Genomic DNA, 16,085 nt, shown 5'->3' with positions numbered 1-16,085 from the left:
ATATCAAGGGTAATATAGAAAGTAGTTTAATATGCAAACTGACATAGTTTCAGAAATATACTAAGATATAAAACAATAACTGTATTTACTCAGAGGTATTATATTAGTTCTTTTAAATTAAATGGTTAATTCAACTGAATTTTGATTCAGTTAACTGTTTAAAACACAGTTATTTTAAAATTATGAAGTAACTGCTTTTTAAAAGCTTCAAGTTTATTTACTCTAGACTGGCAGGCATTTGGCAGTCGATTACTATATATTAATATCTGCTGAAGTACATAACTGCAGTACATTCAAGATTAACAATATTTGCCTTAATGCCACCATATCATATATAATGTTGATAACATCTTAGAGAACAATTTTTAAATAGCTTGCCTCTATAGATAGATCAGTACCACTCGAAGTGCCAGTCTGCAAACTGTTACTGGTCCAGGAAAAGATTGTATATAAATGGAGAGCAAACCATTTAGAAACTTGAATGGCAATATGACACTGCTCCTACCCCCAAGTACATGATCAGAGGGCTCTTGTCTTTAGACAGGGCACAGACATGTTCATGGTTAGGTGCACTTTTCACAAGGTGTAAATTTATATATGTCTGCCACTGATTGGAAACAAAAAGAAACTGGTCCTTTAACACAGAAAGTTTGAAGAACTTTCATAGACTATTTCACTTTTTCCCTTCAACCACAAATCATTTCATATTTACTTATTAGTTGCTCTGATTGAAAAACATGCCCATAACACAATTCTGGGTTTTACATTATTAAAATCAGCTACATAAAAGCCATGCACAGACCAATGATGATAATGTCATGAATCAAAGATTATATTTATTCCAATTCTGACCACCCAAAAAAAAGATAAAATACAGGAAATTCAAGGACTTTATAGACACATATTGTTCCACCTCAAACTCAAAGGGCCATAGAATCCACTCTGCAATGACTAGAATGAACATAAAGCAGAGCTTCCCTCAAAAATACTTGTTTTTCATTACCTGTACAAGGATTCTTGGTCTTTGTGGTGAAGGAAAAGGGATGTTTTGCATGAAGTGTGAAATGTGCCTAGAAAAAAATTTGAAATACAGATCATAATTACTTTTCTAAAATGCTTCATAGATTTTAACAAATTTTAAATATTATATATATCATTCCAGATCTGACAAAACCACTTACCTAAAATTCATGTTAAATAAATTTATCTAGTGTAAATAAATGTATTCATCCCACTAAACTTCTGAAATGCACAATATATTTCCTGATTAAAAGTCCATATTGGGCGCCTGGGTGGCTCAGTTGGTTCAGCGACTGCCTTCGGCTCAGGTCATGATCCTGGAGTCCCTGGATCGAGTCCCGCATCGGGCTCCCCGCTCGGCGGGGAGCCTGCTTCTCCCTCTGCCCCTCCCCCCTCTCATGTGCTCTCTCTCTCTCATTCTCTCTGTCTCAAATAAATAAATAAAATCTTAAAAAAAAAAAAAAAAGTCCATATTGATAAACCCTAATATTGCCAGGAAAATAAAAATAACACAAATACAGTTTTCATGAAAGAAGCTAATTTTTATTGTCTGGTTACCAGTGCCAGTATGGGGAGCAACTAACTGCAATACAATAAATTAAAACTAATACTAAATTTAATCCCAATAATTAATGTTAATTAAGTATTAATTTAATTAATACAGTTCTTTTACTATAACTCTGGGCAAACCACTTACCTTATTTCTCCACCTACAAATAATGCTTAAGTTTCTCCAAAGCTTTGAGCTCTTAGGAGCCACTAACATGCAAAGTATTATTTCATCTGAGAAAAAATTTTGATCACATACACTGATTTTATTTCCTCAAACTATTTATAGAATCTTAATTTTTTGAAAGGTTGCTAACTTGTCCCTAACATTAAGTTTTACAAACAATTTTAAGCTAACCTGAAAGTTCAAAGTTAAATCTAGAACGATGAACTATTAGTTTGGCATCCTAAGAGTACAACATGAAAGTCAAATAACTGCCCTTACCTTTCCACTAACTAGTATGCTTTGCTGATAGTCTTGCTATAATGTGAAATTTCTGAAATTGTATGAAAAGTCTGTTTACGCATACTATATTTCCATAAAGCTCTTGACACCTCTTGTTTGTTAGAAGGATAAATAAATCATTAACTATAATAAACAAAAGTTAGTGTGCCACTAGAAGTCAGAAAACCTGTTTTTTTTTTTAAAGTAATCTCTACACCCAACATGGGGGCTTGAACCCATGACCCTGAGATCGAGTCAGATGCTCCACTAACTGAGCCAGAGGATCATGGGGGAAGGGAGGGAAAAATAAAACAGGATGAAATAAGAGGGGGAGACAAAGCATATGAGACTCTTAACTACAGGAAACAAACTGAGGACTGCTGCGGGGGGGGATGGGGTAACTGGGTGATGGACATTAAGGAGGACACGTGATGTAATGAGCACTGGGTGTTATACAAGACTAATGAATCACTGAAATCTACCTTTGAAACTAATAATATAGTATATGTTAATTAAGTGAATTTAAATTTTAAAAAAGAAAAAAAAAACAAATAAATTAAAGGCAGCAGCTCCGGGCGCCTGGGTGGCTCAGTTGGTTAAGCAACTGCCTTCGGCTCAGGTCATGATCCTGGAGTCCTAGGATCAAGTCCGGCATCGGGCTCCCTGCTTGGCAGGGAATCTGCTTCTCCCTCTGCCCCTCCCCCCTCTCATGTGCTCTCTCTCATTCTCTCTCTCTCTGAAATAAATAAATAAATAAATAATCTTTAAAATCTTTAAAAATAAATAAATAAATAAATAAATAAAGGCAGCAGCTCCACATATATTTTTCTTGCTTACAGAAGATTTCCATGACAAAGGGAATTACAAATAGAGTGGAAAACTAGGATCTCTCAATGCTAAAACCAAAACCTCACTTTTAGCATCAATTAACTCACCCTTATTAATTTCTACATCAGTTTAGAGATGCTTTATAGTTAGAACCAGGAATGTCCATTTGTATGGTTCAGGTGTATGTGTATAATAGCTATTTTTCTCTTGGTTATTAGAGAATGAATAGGAAGGACACACACAGTGCACTGTATAATGAGTTCCTTCTTCAGTTGAATTCTCAAAAGATTATTATTTCATCATTCTAACCACCGCTCCTCAATTTTAAAACCAATGATTCAGGTGAAGAAGGGAACAAGTAAAAAAGTAAGGTGACTGATCCTTCTTCCCTTCAAACTTTTCTGCTCAAAGTCAGGTAAACAATGAAATGTATACATATACACCCAGTTTTTCCACCAGACATCTTTCTAATCATTATACATACTTTTCAATGGGAAGAGGATGTGGTCCAGACACAGAGAGTTTGTAGATAAACATGAGAAATTTTCTAAAAGCTTCAAAAAAAGGCCAGTGTGAGAGTAAACAAATGCATTTGTTTGAATTGATGGATTTGGAGACCACTTTTCTCTCCACAGGGGTCAACAGGCCCAGTTGCATAAGCTGTTTCTCTGTCAGAAGTTCCCGAGAGTAAGGTTCATAAAACTGGATGGCAGCTCCATATACCTACAAAGCAACAGAATTCCATTACAAAACTTGAGTTTGTTTTTAAAAATTTCTCTGTATCTCTGATTACAAAAGAAACACTTTGATAAGAAAAACCTCAAACACTGCTGGTGGGAATATAAAATGGCACAGCTACTGTGCAAAACTATTTGGCAGCTTCTTCAAAATTTAAAAAATAATTACCATATGATCCAGCAATTCCACTAATAAGAATATATCCAAAAGAACGGAAAGCAGGGACTCAAACAGATACTTGTACACCAGTGTTCACAGTAGCATTATTCACAATAGACAAATGGTGGAAACAATGCCAAAGTCCATCAACAGATGAATGGATAAACAAAAGGTGGTATACACATGCGATGGAATGTTATTCATCCTTAAAAAGGAATGAAGGAATGAAATTCTGACAGATACTGGATGAACCTTGGAAACACTGTACTAAGTGGATTAAGCTAAACACCAAGGACAAATATTTTATGATTCCACTTATAGGAGCTTCCTAAAATAGGCAAATTCGTAGAAACTAGAATAGAGATTACCAGGAACCAGGGGTAGGGGTGGGGGAAGTTCCTGTTTAAGGTAATGAAAAAGTTCTGGAAACAAATAGTGATACCTCTCTTTTATAAATCTTATAACTACTTAGTCACTATATATATACACACATATGTATGTATATATACATACACACACTATATATACACACACACGTATCACCACATATATACACTTGTCTTTACAAATACAACTCTCCCGGATACAATTATTTCAAAGATCTCAAGAGATTTTTTTTTTTTTTAAAGATTTTATTTATTTGAGAGAGAGAATGAGAGAGAGAGAGAGAGAGCACATGAGGGGGGAGGGTCAGAGGGAGAAGCAGACTCCCCGCCGAGCAGGGAGCCCGATGTAGGACTCGATCCCGGGACTCCAGGATCATGACCTGAGCTGAAGGCAGTCGCTTAACCAACTGAGCCACCCAGGCGCCCGATCTCAAGAGATTTTTAACAAGCAATATGACAAAGCATCTCAATGAGGCTTTGTTGTTCTCCACCAATCAAAGTAAATTTAGTAACTCTTAAGTGTTGGAAGATCTTAAAATTTTCATGTATATTTATCTTTCAATGAGAGAACTATAAACAATTCTTAGCTAAACACTTACCTTAGTTGTAAACAACCCAGTTAATATAGAATTGGCCTTCATTCAGTGTGTACTTTACTTATGTTCCAGACATTATGCTGGATACTTAACTTTCATTATCATTAATACGGTGGTTTTAAACTTACACCCTGTAGAATGAGGCCACAGATGTGTTTTACTTGATCCACAAGAGTCAGCATTGGTTAGTTATACTTTTCAATAAACTATTTTATCAAATTTCCTAAGAGAGCTTTTAACTTTTAAATTTCTACTAAATTCATAGTTTTATTTACTTTTTATTTCCTAAAATAATTTCACCATCTTTCTTATTTTAAATTATTATTTATGTCAGTATTACTGCTTTATGTATTTTTTCAATTACTATTACAAATAAAGCATATACATGTCTTTTGGAAAATATATACAATCTTTTCCTTTGGGATGAGCTCAAGAGTATAACTGCTGAGCCACAGAATTGTTTCTTTTCCTTGCTGATAATGTATAAGTTTTTTATATACTCTGGACACAAGACTAATATATTGCATTATTTTCTCCCAGCCTGTGACCTACTTTTTCACCTTCTTAAGGGTATCTTTTTTTTTTTTTTTAAGATTATTTATTTGAGAGAAAGAGCACGAGAGAACATACACGCATGGGGGGAGGAGCAGAGGGACAAGTAGTTTCGAGGAGCCTGAGATCATAACCTGAGCTGAAATCAGTTGCTTAACTGAACTACCCAGGCACCCCCAGTATCTTCGAATAAACAGATTTTTTTTATTCCAGTGGGGTTCTATTATTCATCTTTTAAGGCTAGTATTTCTTTTTTAATTTTAATTCCAGTATAGTTAATATACAGTGTTATATTAGTTTCAAGTATACAATATAGTGATTCAGCAATTCCATATATTACTCAGTTGCTTATGAAGATAAGTATACTCGGGCACCTGGGTGGCTCAGATGATTAAGCATCTGCCTTCAGCTCAGGTCATGATCTCAGGGTCCTGGGATCGAGCCCCATGTCAGGCTCCCAGGTCGGCGGGAAGTTTGCTTCTCTCTCTCCCTTTACCTCTACTCCTGCTTGTGTTTTCTCTCTCTCTCTCTCTCTCTCTCTCTAACAAATAAATAAAATCTTTAAAAAAAGTTTTTGAGGGGCGCCTGGGTGGCTCAGTTGGTTAAGCGACTGCCTTCGGCTCAGGTCATGATCCTGGAGTCACAGGATCGAGTCCCGCATCGGGCTCCCTGCTCGGCAGGGAGTCTGCTTCTCCCTCTGACCCTCCTCCCTCTCATGCTCTCTGTCTCTCATTCTCTCTCTCACAAATAAATAAAATCTTTAAAAAAAAAAAAAAAGATAAGTATACTCTTCATTCCCTTTACCTATTTCACCCATCCTCCCGCCCACCTCCCCTCTGGTAACCATCTGCTTTTTCTCTATAGATAAGAGTGGTTTTTTGGCTTGTCTCTTTTTTCCCCCTTTGTGCACTTGTTTTGTTTCTTAAATTCCATATATGAGTGAAATCATATGGTATTTGTCTTTCTCTGGCTTAGTTTCACTTAGCATTATACTCTCTAGGTCCATCCATGTTGTTGCAAAAGGCAGGACTTCATTCTTTTTCTGGCTGAACAATATTCCATTGTGTATATATATATATATATACCACTTCTTTATCCATTCATCTATCAATGGACCCTTGGACTGCTTCAATAATTTAAATACTGCTGCAATAAACATAGGGGTGCACATGTCCCTTCTATTTTTAATTTTTCTGAGAAACCTCCATACTGTCTTCCACACCAACTGTACCAGTTTGCATTCCCACCAACAGTGCACAAGGGTTCCCTTTTTTCCACATCCTCACCAACACTTGTTTGTGTTGATTTTAGCCATTCTGACAGGTATGAGGTGATATTTTATTGTAGTTTTTATTTGCATTTCCCTGATGAGGAGTGATGTTGAGCATCTTTTCATGTGCCTGTTGGCCATCTGTGTGTCTTCTTTGGAAGAAATGTCTGTTCATGTCTTCTGCCTATTTGGTTTATTATGGGTTTTTTGCTGTTGAGTTGTATAGGTTCTTTATATATTTTGGATACTAACCCCTTATCAGATATTTCATTTGCAAAATATTTTCACCCATTCAGTAGATTGCTTTTTAGTTCTGTTGGCTGTTTCCTTTGCTGTGCAGAAGTTTTGTTGTTTTTTTTTTTAAAGATTTTATTTATTTATTTGACAGAGAGATAGTGAGAGCAGGAACACAAGCAGGGGGAGTGGGAGAGGGAGAAGCAGGCTTCCTGCCAAGCAGGGAGCCCGATGAGGGGCTCGATCCCAGGACCCTGGGATCATGACCCGAGCCGAAGGCAGACGCTTAATGACTGAGCCACCCAGGCGCCCTGCGCAGAAGTTTTTTATTTTGATGTAATCCTAGCAGCTTATTTTTGCTTTTGTTTGCCTTTCCTCAAGAGACATATCTAGAAAGATACTGCTATGGCCTATGTCAGAGAAATTACTGCCTATGATCTTTTCTAGGATTTTTATGGTTTCAAGTCTCATATTTAGATCTTTAATCCATTTTAAGTTTATTTTGGGGTATGGTTAAGAAAGTAATCTAGTTTCATTCTTTTGTATGTACCTGTCCAGTTTTCCTTACATCATTTGTTGAAAAGACTGTCTTTTTCCCATTGCATAATCTTGCCTCCTTCATTGACCATATAATTGTGGGTTTATTTCTGGACTTCCTATTCTGTTCCCATTGATTTGTGTCTATTTTTGTGTCAGTACCATACTGTTTAGATTACTACAGCTTTGTAATATAACATGAAATCTGGAATTATGGTATCTTCACCTTTCTCTTTTTCAAGATTGCTTTGGCTATTCAGGGTCTTTTGTGGTTCCATACAAATTTGAGGATTGTTTGTTCTAGCTCTCTGAAAAATGCTGTTGGTATTTTGATCGGAACTGCATTAAATCTGTAGATTACTTTGGATAGTATGGACATTTTAACAATATTCGTTCTTCTAATCCATGAGCATAGGATATCTTTCCAATTCTTTGCATCATCTTCAATTTTTTTTTTTTTAAAGATTTATTTATTTGACAGAGAGAGACACAGTGAGAGAGGGAACACAAGCAGGGGGAGTGGGAGAGGGAGAAGCAGGCTTCCCACGGAGCAGGGAGCCCGATGCGGGGCTCTGTCCCAGGACCCTGGGATCATGACCCGAGCCAAAGGCAGACGCTTAACGACTGAGCCACCCAGGCACCCCCATCTTCAATTCTTTTCATCAATGTTCATACATTTCCGAATATAAGTCTTTCACCATCTTGGTCATGCTTATTCCTATTTTTTTTTGGTGCAGGTACAAATGAGATTGTTTTAAATTTCTCTTTCTGCTGCTTCATTATTAGTGTATAGAAATGCAACAGATGTCTGCACATTGATTTTGTATCCTTCAACTTTAGTGAATTCCATCATTAGTTCTCATAGTTTTTTGGTGGAATTTTTAGGGTTTTACATATATAGTATCATGTCATCTGCAAATAATAAAAGTCTTACTTATTCCTTGCTGATTTGGATGACTTTTCTTTTTGTTGTGTGATTGCTGCAATTAGAACTTCCAATACTATGTTAAGTAAGTGGTGAGTGGACATCCTTGCTTGTTACTGACTTAGGGGGAAAGCTCTCACTTTTTCTCCATGGAGGATGATGTTCGCTGTGGGTTTTTCATATATGGCCTTTATTAGGTTGAGGCATGTTCCCTCTAACTCTACTCTGTTGAGAGTTTTTATCATGAATGGATGCTGTACTTTGCACCTACCGAAATGATCATATCGTTTTTATCCTTTCTCTTATTGATGTGATATACTGTGTGGTTTGATTTGCAAATATTGAACCACCCTTGCTTGCATCCCCAGAATAGATCCCACTTGATTGTGATGAAAGATATTTTTAAATGTATTCTTAGATTCAGTTTGCTAATATTTTGTTGAGGATTTTTGCATCTACGTTCATCAGAGATATTGGCCTATAGTTCTCTTTTTCTGTACTGTCTTTATCTGGTTTTGGTACTGGCTTCATAGAATGAATCTAGAAGTTTTCCTTCTATTTTTTGGAAAACTTTGAGAAGAATAGGTATTAACTCTTCTTTAAGTGTTTGTTAGAATTCATCTGTAAAACCATCTGGTCCTAGACTTTTGTTTGTTGGGAATTTTTTGATTACTGATTCAGTATCATTGCTGTTAATTGGTCTGTTCAAATTTTCTGTTTCTTCCTGATTCAGTTTTGGGAGGTTACATGCTTCCAGGAATTTATCTAGGTTTTTCTAGGTTGACAAGTCTGTTGGCATATAATTTCATAACATTCCCTTACAATTCTTTGTATTTCTATGGTCTCAGCTGTTATTTCTCCTCTTTCATCTCTGATTTTTTTTTTTTGAGTTCTCTTTTTTTGATGAATCTAGCTAGATAAATCTAGAATCAATTTTATTGATCTTTTCAAAGGACCAGCTTCTGGTTTCACTGATATATACTACTGTTTTTTTAGTTTCTATATTATTTATTTCTGCTCTAATCTTTATTATCCTTCCTTTTGCTGGTTTTGAGTTTTGTTTCTTTCTTCTTTTTCTAGCTCCTTTAGGTGTGAGGTTAGGTTGCTTGAGATTTTTCTTGCTTCTTGAGGTAGGTCTGTATTGTTATTAAACTTCTTAGAGCCACTTTTGCTGCATCCCGAAGATTTTGGACCATTGCATTTTCATGTATTTTCTGATTTTTTTCTTTGATTACTTGGTTGACCCATTCATTGTTTAGTAGCATGTTATTTGACCTCAATGTATTTGTGCTCTTTCCAGGTTTTTTTCTTACAGTTGATTTCTAGTTTCATTGTGTTGCAGTCAGAAAAGATGCATGGTGTGACTTCAGTCTTTTTGAATTTGTTGAGACTTGTTTTGTGGCCTAATATATGATCTATTCTAGAGAATGTTCCATGTGTACTTGAAAAGAATGTGTTTTCTGCTGTTTTAAGATGAAATTTTCTGACTATATCTATTAAATCCATCTGGTTTCTGAATATATCTATTAAATCCATTCAAAGCCACTGTTTTCCTTGTTGATTTTGTTTGGATGATCTGTCCATTGACATAAGTGGGGTGTTAACGTACCTTACTATTATTGTATTATCATCAATGAATTCCTTTATGTTTGTCATTAACTGTTTTACATATCTGGGTGCTCCTGTGTTGGGTGCATAAATTTTTACAATTGTTGTAACTTCTTGTTGGATTGTACCCTTTAACAGTGTCCTTCTTTGGGGCGCCCGGGTGGCTCAGTCAGTTAAGCATCTGACTTGATTTTGGCCTAGGTCACAATCTCAGGATTGTGAGATTGGGCTCTGCACTGGGTGTGGAGCCTGCTTAAGATTCTATCTCTCCCTCTCCCTCTAAATGTGTGTGTGGGGGGGGGGGTGCCTTCTTTGTCTGTTACAGTAATTGCTTTAAAGTCTATTTTATCAGGGTGCCTGGCTGGCTCAGTTGGTTAAGCGTCTGTCTTCAGCTCAGGTCATGATCCCAGGGTCCTGGGGTTGAGCCCCACATCAGGCTTCCTGCTCAGTGGGGACCCTGCTTCTCCTTCTCCCGCTCCCCCTGCTTGTGCTCCTTCTCTCTCTGTCAAATAAATAAATAAAATCTTAAAAAAAAAAAAAAGTCTGTTTTATCCAACATAAGTATTGCTACCCGATTCCTTTTGACATCTATTTGCATGAGAAATTCTTCTCCACCTCACCTGCAGGTATCTTTAGTTCTGAAATGAGTCTCTTGTTGGCAGCATATAAATGGGTCTTGTTTTTTTATCCATTCCATCATACTTTTTCCTTTGATTGAAGCATTTAGTCCATTTACATTCGAAGTAATCATTGATAGGTATGTATTTATTGTCATTTTGTTACTTGTTTTGTGGTTGTTTTTGTAGTTCTTCTCTGTTCCTTTATTCCCTTCCTCTCTTCTCTTACGATAAGTTGGCTTTAGTAATATCTTTGATTCTTTTCTCTTTATGTTTTGCATATCTATTACTGGATTATGATTTGTGGTTACCATTAGGTTTGTATATGAGATCTTGTGCATATAGCAGTCTATATTAAGTTGCTGGTTGCTTAAGTTTGAACCCATTCTTTATTCTTCTCCTTCCCACGTTTTAGAAATATGGTATCATACTTTACATTCTTTTTTTTTTAAAGATTTTATTTATTTACTTGACAGAGAGAGAGATAGCGAGAGCAGGAACACAAGCAGGGGGAGTGGGAGAGGGAGAAGCAGGCTTCCTGCCGAGCAGGGAGCCCGATGTGGGACTCGATCCCAGGACCCTGGGATCATGATCTGAGCCGAAGGCAGACGCTTAACCACTGAGCCACCCAGGCGCCCCATACTTTACATTCTTTTATTTTGTGAGTCCCTTGACTGATTTGCACAAATGTTTCACTTATGTTTACTGTTTTTATGCTTCCTACTTTTCTTACTTTTATTTATGGCCTTTCCTTCCCACTCAGAGAGTCCCATTTAACATTTCTTGTAGGACTGGTTTACTGGTCATGAACTCCTTTAACTTTTATTTGTCTGGGAAACTCTTTATCTCTTTCTATTCTGAATGATAACCTCACTAGATAAGGTATTCTTGGCTGCAGATTTTTCCCATTCAGCACTTTGAACATATCATGCCACTCCCTTCTGGTCTGCAAAGTTTCTGCTAAAAAATCTGCTGATAGCCTATGGGGTTTCCCTTCTATGTTAACTGTCTTCTTTTCACTTGCTGCTTTTAAAATTCTCTTTATCACTACTTTTTGCCATTTTAATTATTATGGATCTTAGTGTGAACCTCCTTGGGGTGATTTTGTTGGGACTTCTCAATGTCTCCTAAATCTGGATTTCTGTTTCCTTCCCCAGATATGGGGAGTTTTGAGCTATTATTTCTTCAAATAAATTTTCTGCTCCCTTTTCTCTCTCTTCTTCTGGGATCCCTATAATGAGAATCTTATTATGCTTTCAGAGTCACTGAGTTCCCTAAGCCTCTTCTCATTTTGCATAATTTTTTTCTCTCACCTGCTCAGCTTGGTTACTTTCTATTACTCTGATCTCCAGATCACGGTTTCATTCTTCTGCTTCCTCTAGTCTGCTATTTATTTCATCTAGTGTATTTTTAATTTCAATTACTGTGTTCTTTATCTCCAAGTGGTTCTTTTTAAATCTTTTTTAATAGTCTCACTGATGTCCTCGACTTTTTTCTCAAGTTCAGTAAGTATCTTTATGATCACTACTTTAAATTCTCTATCGGGCATATTACTTATTGGTTTCACTCAGGTTTCTTTCTTTCTTTTTTTTAATCTTTATTATTTTTCTAAGATTTTATTTTCTTTATTTGACAGAGAGACAGTACAAGCAGGAGGAGTAGCAGAAATAGGGAGAGGGAGAAGCAGGCTCCCTCTGAGCAAGGAGCCCAATGCAGGGCTCGATCCCAGGACCCTGGGATCATGACCCAAGCCGAAGGCAGACGCTTAACCAACTAAGCTACCCAGGCACCCCTTCGCTTAGGTTTCTTGCTATTTTTATCCTGTTCTTTCATTTGGGGCATATTCCTATCTCATTATTTTGTCTAACTCTGTGTCTGTTTCTGTGAGTTAGGAAAGTTACCTGAGTCTCCTGCTCTTGAAAGTAGTGGGTGGACCATGCAGTTTTAACAAGGTACGTGCTGGTCCTCTCCCACAGGGGACATACCTCCACTGCCAAGACCAGCCATGGTAACTGGCAAAGTCCATGCTGGGGGGAGGGGGATGGCGTACACAGTCCCTATTAGTTTTGTGCTGGTCGGTCCTCTTCCACAAGGGATGTGCTAGTGCTGCCAAGACCAGAGCCAGCTGGGGCTGACCTGCAAAGCACATGCCAGTGGGGTGCTCAGTTATAACAAGGTGCATGCATCCTCCACAGGAGGTAACCAGCCACTGCCACCAGGACCGAGGCCACACAAAGCGCACAGTTGGGAAACTTGGTGTTGGCAAGGTTTGAGCCAGTCTTCTGGGGGAGGGGACTCACAGCACTAGGACAGAGGCAGGCCTGGCTGGAGGGGCGGGATGCAGTTTAATCAACTTTAGATAGTGAATGGTTCCCACAGGTAGTTGTGTGTTTATGCTGGGAGGTGGGGGGAGGGAAATGGCACCTGCCAGCTCCTTTGCTTTGGAAAAGTCACTCAGGGAACCCTACCCTTAAAGATACATTCTGAGATGAATAAATAACTCTCCCTCCCTATGCCCCAGTTTTCAAACTGCTGCTTCCATGCTGTATATCTGTGGACTGTTTGTTGTGCTATCTCTTTAAGAGTGAGGACTCACGGGGCACCTGGGTGACTCAGTCGTTAAGCTTCTGCCTTCGGCTCAGGTCATGATCCCAGGGTCCTGGGATCGAGCCCCGCATCAGACTCCCTGCTCAGTGGGAAGCCTGCTTCTCTCTCTCCCACTCCCCCTGCTTGTGTTACCTCTTTCGCTGTCTCTCTCTGTCAAATAAATAAATAAAATCTAAAAAAAAAAAAGAGTGAGGAGTTTCCTCTCACTCACCCTGCTGTCCTAGAACCTAGCCTGCTGATTTTTAAACATCCAGGCCTTAAGTCCCACTGATTGTAAGAACTCATGAAATTCATCCCTTCTTTTTTTTTTAAGATTTGTTTTGTTTTGTTTTGTTTTAATTTGACAGAGAGAGACAGGGAGAGAGGGAACACAAGCAGGGGGAGCAGGAGAGGGAGAAGCAGGCTTCTCGCAGAGCTGGGAGCCCGATGCGGGGCTCAATCCCAGGACTCTGCGATCATGACCTGAGCTGAAGGCAGACGCTTAACAACTGAGCCACTGAGGCGCCGCCCCCCTCTGGTTTTCAAAGCCAAATATTATGGGGATTTGTCTTACCCACACAGGCTCCTCAGTGTGAGGGTCTATTTCCCTCCCTTCTCGGGGCTGGTGATGTCCCTCCCTCCCAGACAGTCCATGCATGTCCCTTTAGCTCCCAACCACTTCTCTGCCCTTCTTACTCTCTTTCACGTGGCCTCTTCTCTACATTTGTTCTGCCCATCTTCAGATTGTTTTCTGGGTTCTTTACACTGATGTGAGTGTTACCTAGATATACCTATGGGATGAGGTGAGCCCAGGATCCTCCTACTTTGCTATTTTCTGCAAAGCCTGGCCAGTACTTTCTATATGTTGTTAAACTGATCTCTGCTTACTCCCTCCATTTTAATATATTATTTGTCTTCTGAGCCTCAATGTTGTCATTGAAAAATTAGCCAACAATCTAATAGTTGTCCCTTTAGAAATAAGTACGTGTTTTCTTTCTGGTTGCTTTTTTTCTTTGGTGTTCTATGGTTTCACTATAATATGAATCTTTCTGCTGAAGGTTCAAAGTATATCTTTAATCTAAAAGACTCAATTTTTCATCAACCCTGGAAAACAACCAACCAATATCCCTTAAAATGCTGCCTCTCCCTTTTCTAATCTCTCCTTCTGGAATTCATTAAATATCCACTGATCCTTTTGATTCTATCCTCTACATTTTTAAACTCTCTTAGATGTTTTTCTTTGCCACATCTGAGGTAACCTATCTTGAACTTCATTAATTTTCCCTGCATGTATGTCTTATCTGCTGTTCAAACCATTCAGTGATTCTAATTTTAAGGACCATATTTTTCATTTCTAGAGGTCTGATTCTCTTCCCAGTCTACTTATTTCACAAAATACACTGTTCTTCCCTGATGTTTTGACATCTTGAATCATTTTTTTTTAAGATTTTATTTATTTATTTGAGAGAGAGAATGAGATAGAGAGAGCATGAGAGGGGGGAGGGTCAGAGGGAGAAGCAGAGTCCCTGCTGAGCAGGGAGCCCAACGTGGGACTCGATCTTGGGACTCCAGGATCATGACCTGAGCCGAAAGCAGTCGCCTAACCAACTGAGCCACCCAGGTGCCCGACATCTTGAATCATTTCAATTACATATTTAATTTATATCTTTAATATTGTCATTGTATCAATTCAGTATCTTCAGGGTCTAATCCAGCTTTACAAAGCTGTTGATTCTTCCTATGGTATTTATGTCTTCTAACTTTTAGTATAATATCATCTTGAGGCTTGGATTTTGGGGGTATCGCTCTAGAAAGACTTTATATTTGCTTCTGTAGAAGCTCCAGAGGTAGCTTCATCCTGATGCCAATTTTCATGGTTGACTTCTCACCTTGGGCACTACAGTCCAAATTTAACCCAAAATATATTGTGGCCAAATAATCCTAATATTCAAATAAACTGACATCATATTAATTATTTTATGGGATAAAAACACAGACAATATAGGTTTAATAAAAGAGGAAAAACTATACCTTTTCAGCAGAAGAACCTGTGAGGACAAAAGTTGAAAAAACTGGAAGTGGGTATTTAGTTTGAGGATCCCAACATTCAATAGTAGCTCCCATGGGAAGGCAGAAGAGAGGTACAGATTCTGAGAGAGGAAATGACTCATAATCATCTTCTGGATATCTAAAAATTAAACCTTTTGGAGAAAAGAGACAGTATTAAAATTTTTTAAATAGTTACTTTCCCATAAGGTATATGTGATACAATTTCATGAAAATATTTATGTGTGAAATTTCAAAATAATTTTTTTCTCTTGCCATATCAGAAATTTAAATAAATTAACAAGTTTACCCTTTATTTTTTACTCATGGACTTATAATTCACTGTAACATTAAAATGTACTAAATATACAAGTCAAAACTCTATTCAACAGTATCACCAATCTTAATATATTTTCTTCTGCATACCACAACATCGTATAGAGAGTGGGTGAGGAACATATAGGAAAATTTACCAAGTATTTCAGTAAAAAAATTTAGCGAAGGGTTAAGTGTTATATAATAATGCCAAGGCAACAGAAATGATCAGAGCTCTTAAACTCATCTTGAGAGAGCAGCAGTGTAAAAAGTATTCAGCATGAAAAGTAAATGAGACCAAAATCCTCTGGCTGAGTACAGAGTGAGACCAACGAAGCAGGAGCAAGGGGTCCTCTGGCAAGCATAACAAAGCCCCTTCAGAATAAAGTAGCTACAAAGCATCAGTTCATTAGCCTCTGATGTCTCTATTATGCAGACCAACTCTAAGTTAAACTCTTGAATATGAGTAGCAGAATTCTGAGTCAAAATTTGGTGTGAAAAGCTTTATATTCTAAAATATGTCTTTTATCAAATACCTGAATACTTTCACAAAGCTTGTTTCTATATGTGTTACTTTTTTAAGTGACACTTTCTATACACACACACACACACATACACACACACAAAATTTAGGAAATCACATACAATCAACACATTACAGCAATATTAACAGT

General features: G+C 37.7%; 1 protein-coding gene across 7 annotated transcripts in view; it reads right to left on the bottom strand.

Moving 5' to 3' along the window:
- The window catches only part of DENND4C (DENN domain containing 4C), a 139,736-nt gene that overhangs the window by 75,233 nt on the left and 48,418 nt on the right, over positions 1 to 16,085 (bottom strand). For all 7 annotated transcript variants that reach the window (XR_010407641.1, XM_064579236.1, XM_064579234.1 and 4 more), the window contains 3 exons: positions 15,082 to 15,251; positions 3,327 to 3,565; positions 1,004 to 1,070 (listed from right to left, as the gene is read on the bottom strand). Coding sequence is in view for 6 of the 7 variants with exons in the window: in XM_064579236.1 (XP_064435306.1) it covers positions 1,004 to 1,070; positions 3,327 to 3,565; positions 15,082 to 15,251 (476 nt within the window). In the remaining variant the exon portion in view is untranslated. The remainder of the gene's footprint in view (positions 1 to 1,003; positions 1,071 to 3,326; positions 3,566 to 15,081; positions 15,252 to 16,085) is intronic.

Source organism: Mirounga angustirostris, unplaced genomic scaffold, assembly GCF_029215605.1.
Source record: "Mirounga angustirostris isolate CCGP_5_RB_7025 unplaced genomic scaffold, mMirAng1.0.hap1 SCAF_15, whole genome shotgun sequence".
NCBI classification, from domain to species: Eukaryota; Metazoa; Chordata; class Mammalia; order Carnivora; family Phocidae; genus Mirounga; species Mirounga angustirostris.
Note: the sequence above shows the minus strand (reverse complement) of the source record. Positions and strands in the feature narration are given on the sequence as shown.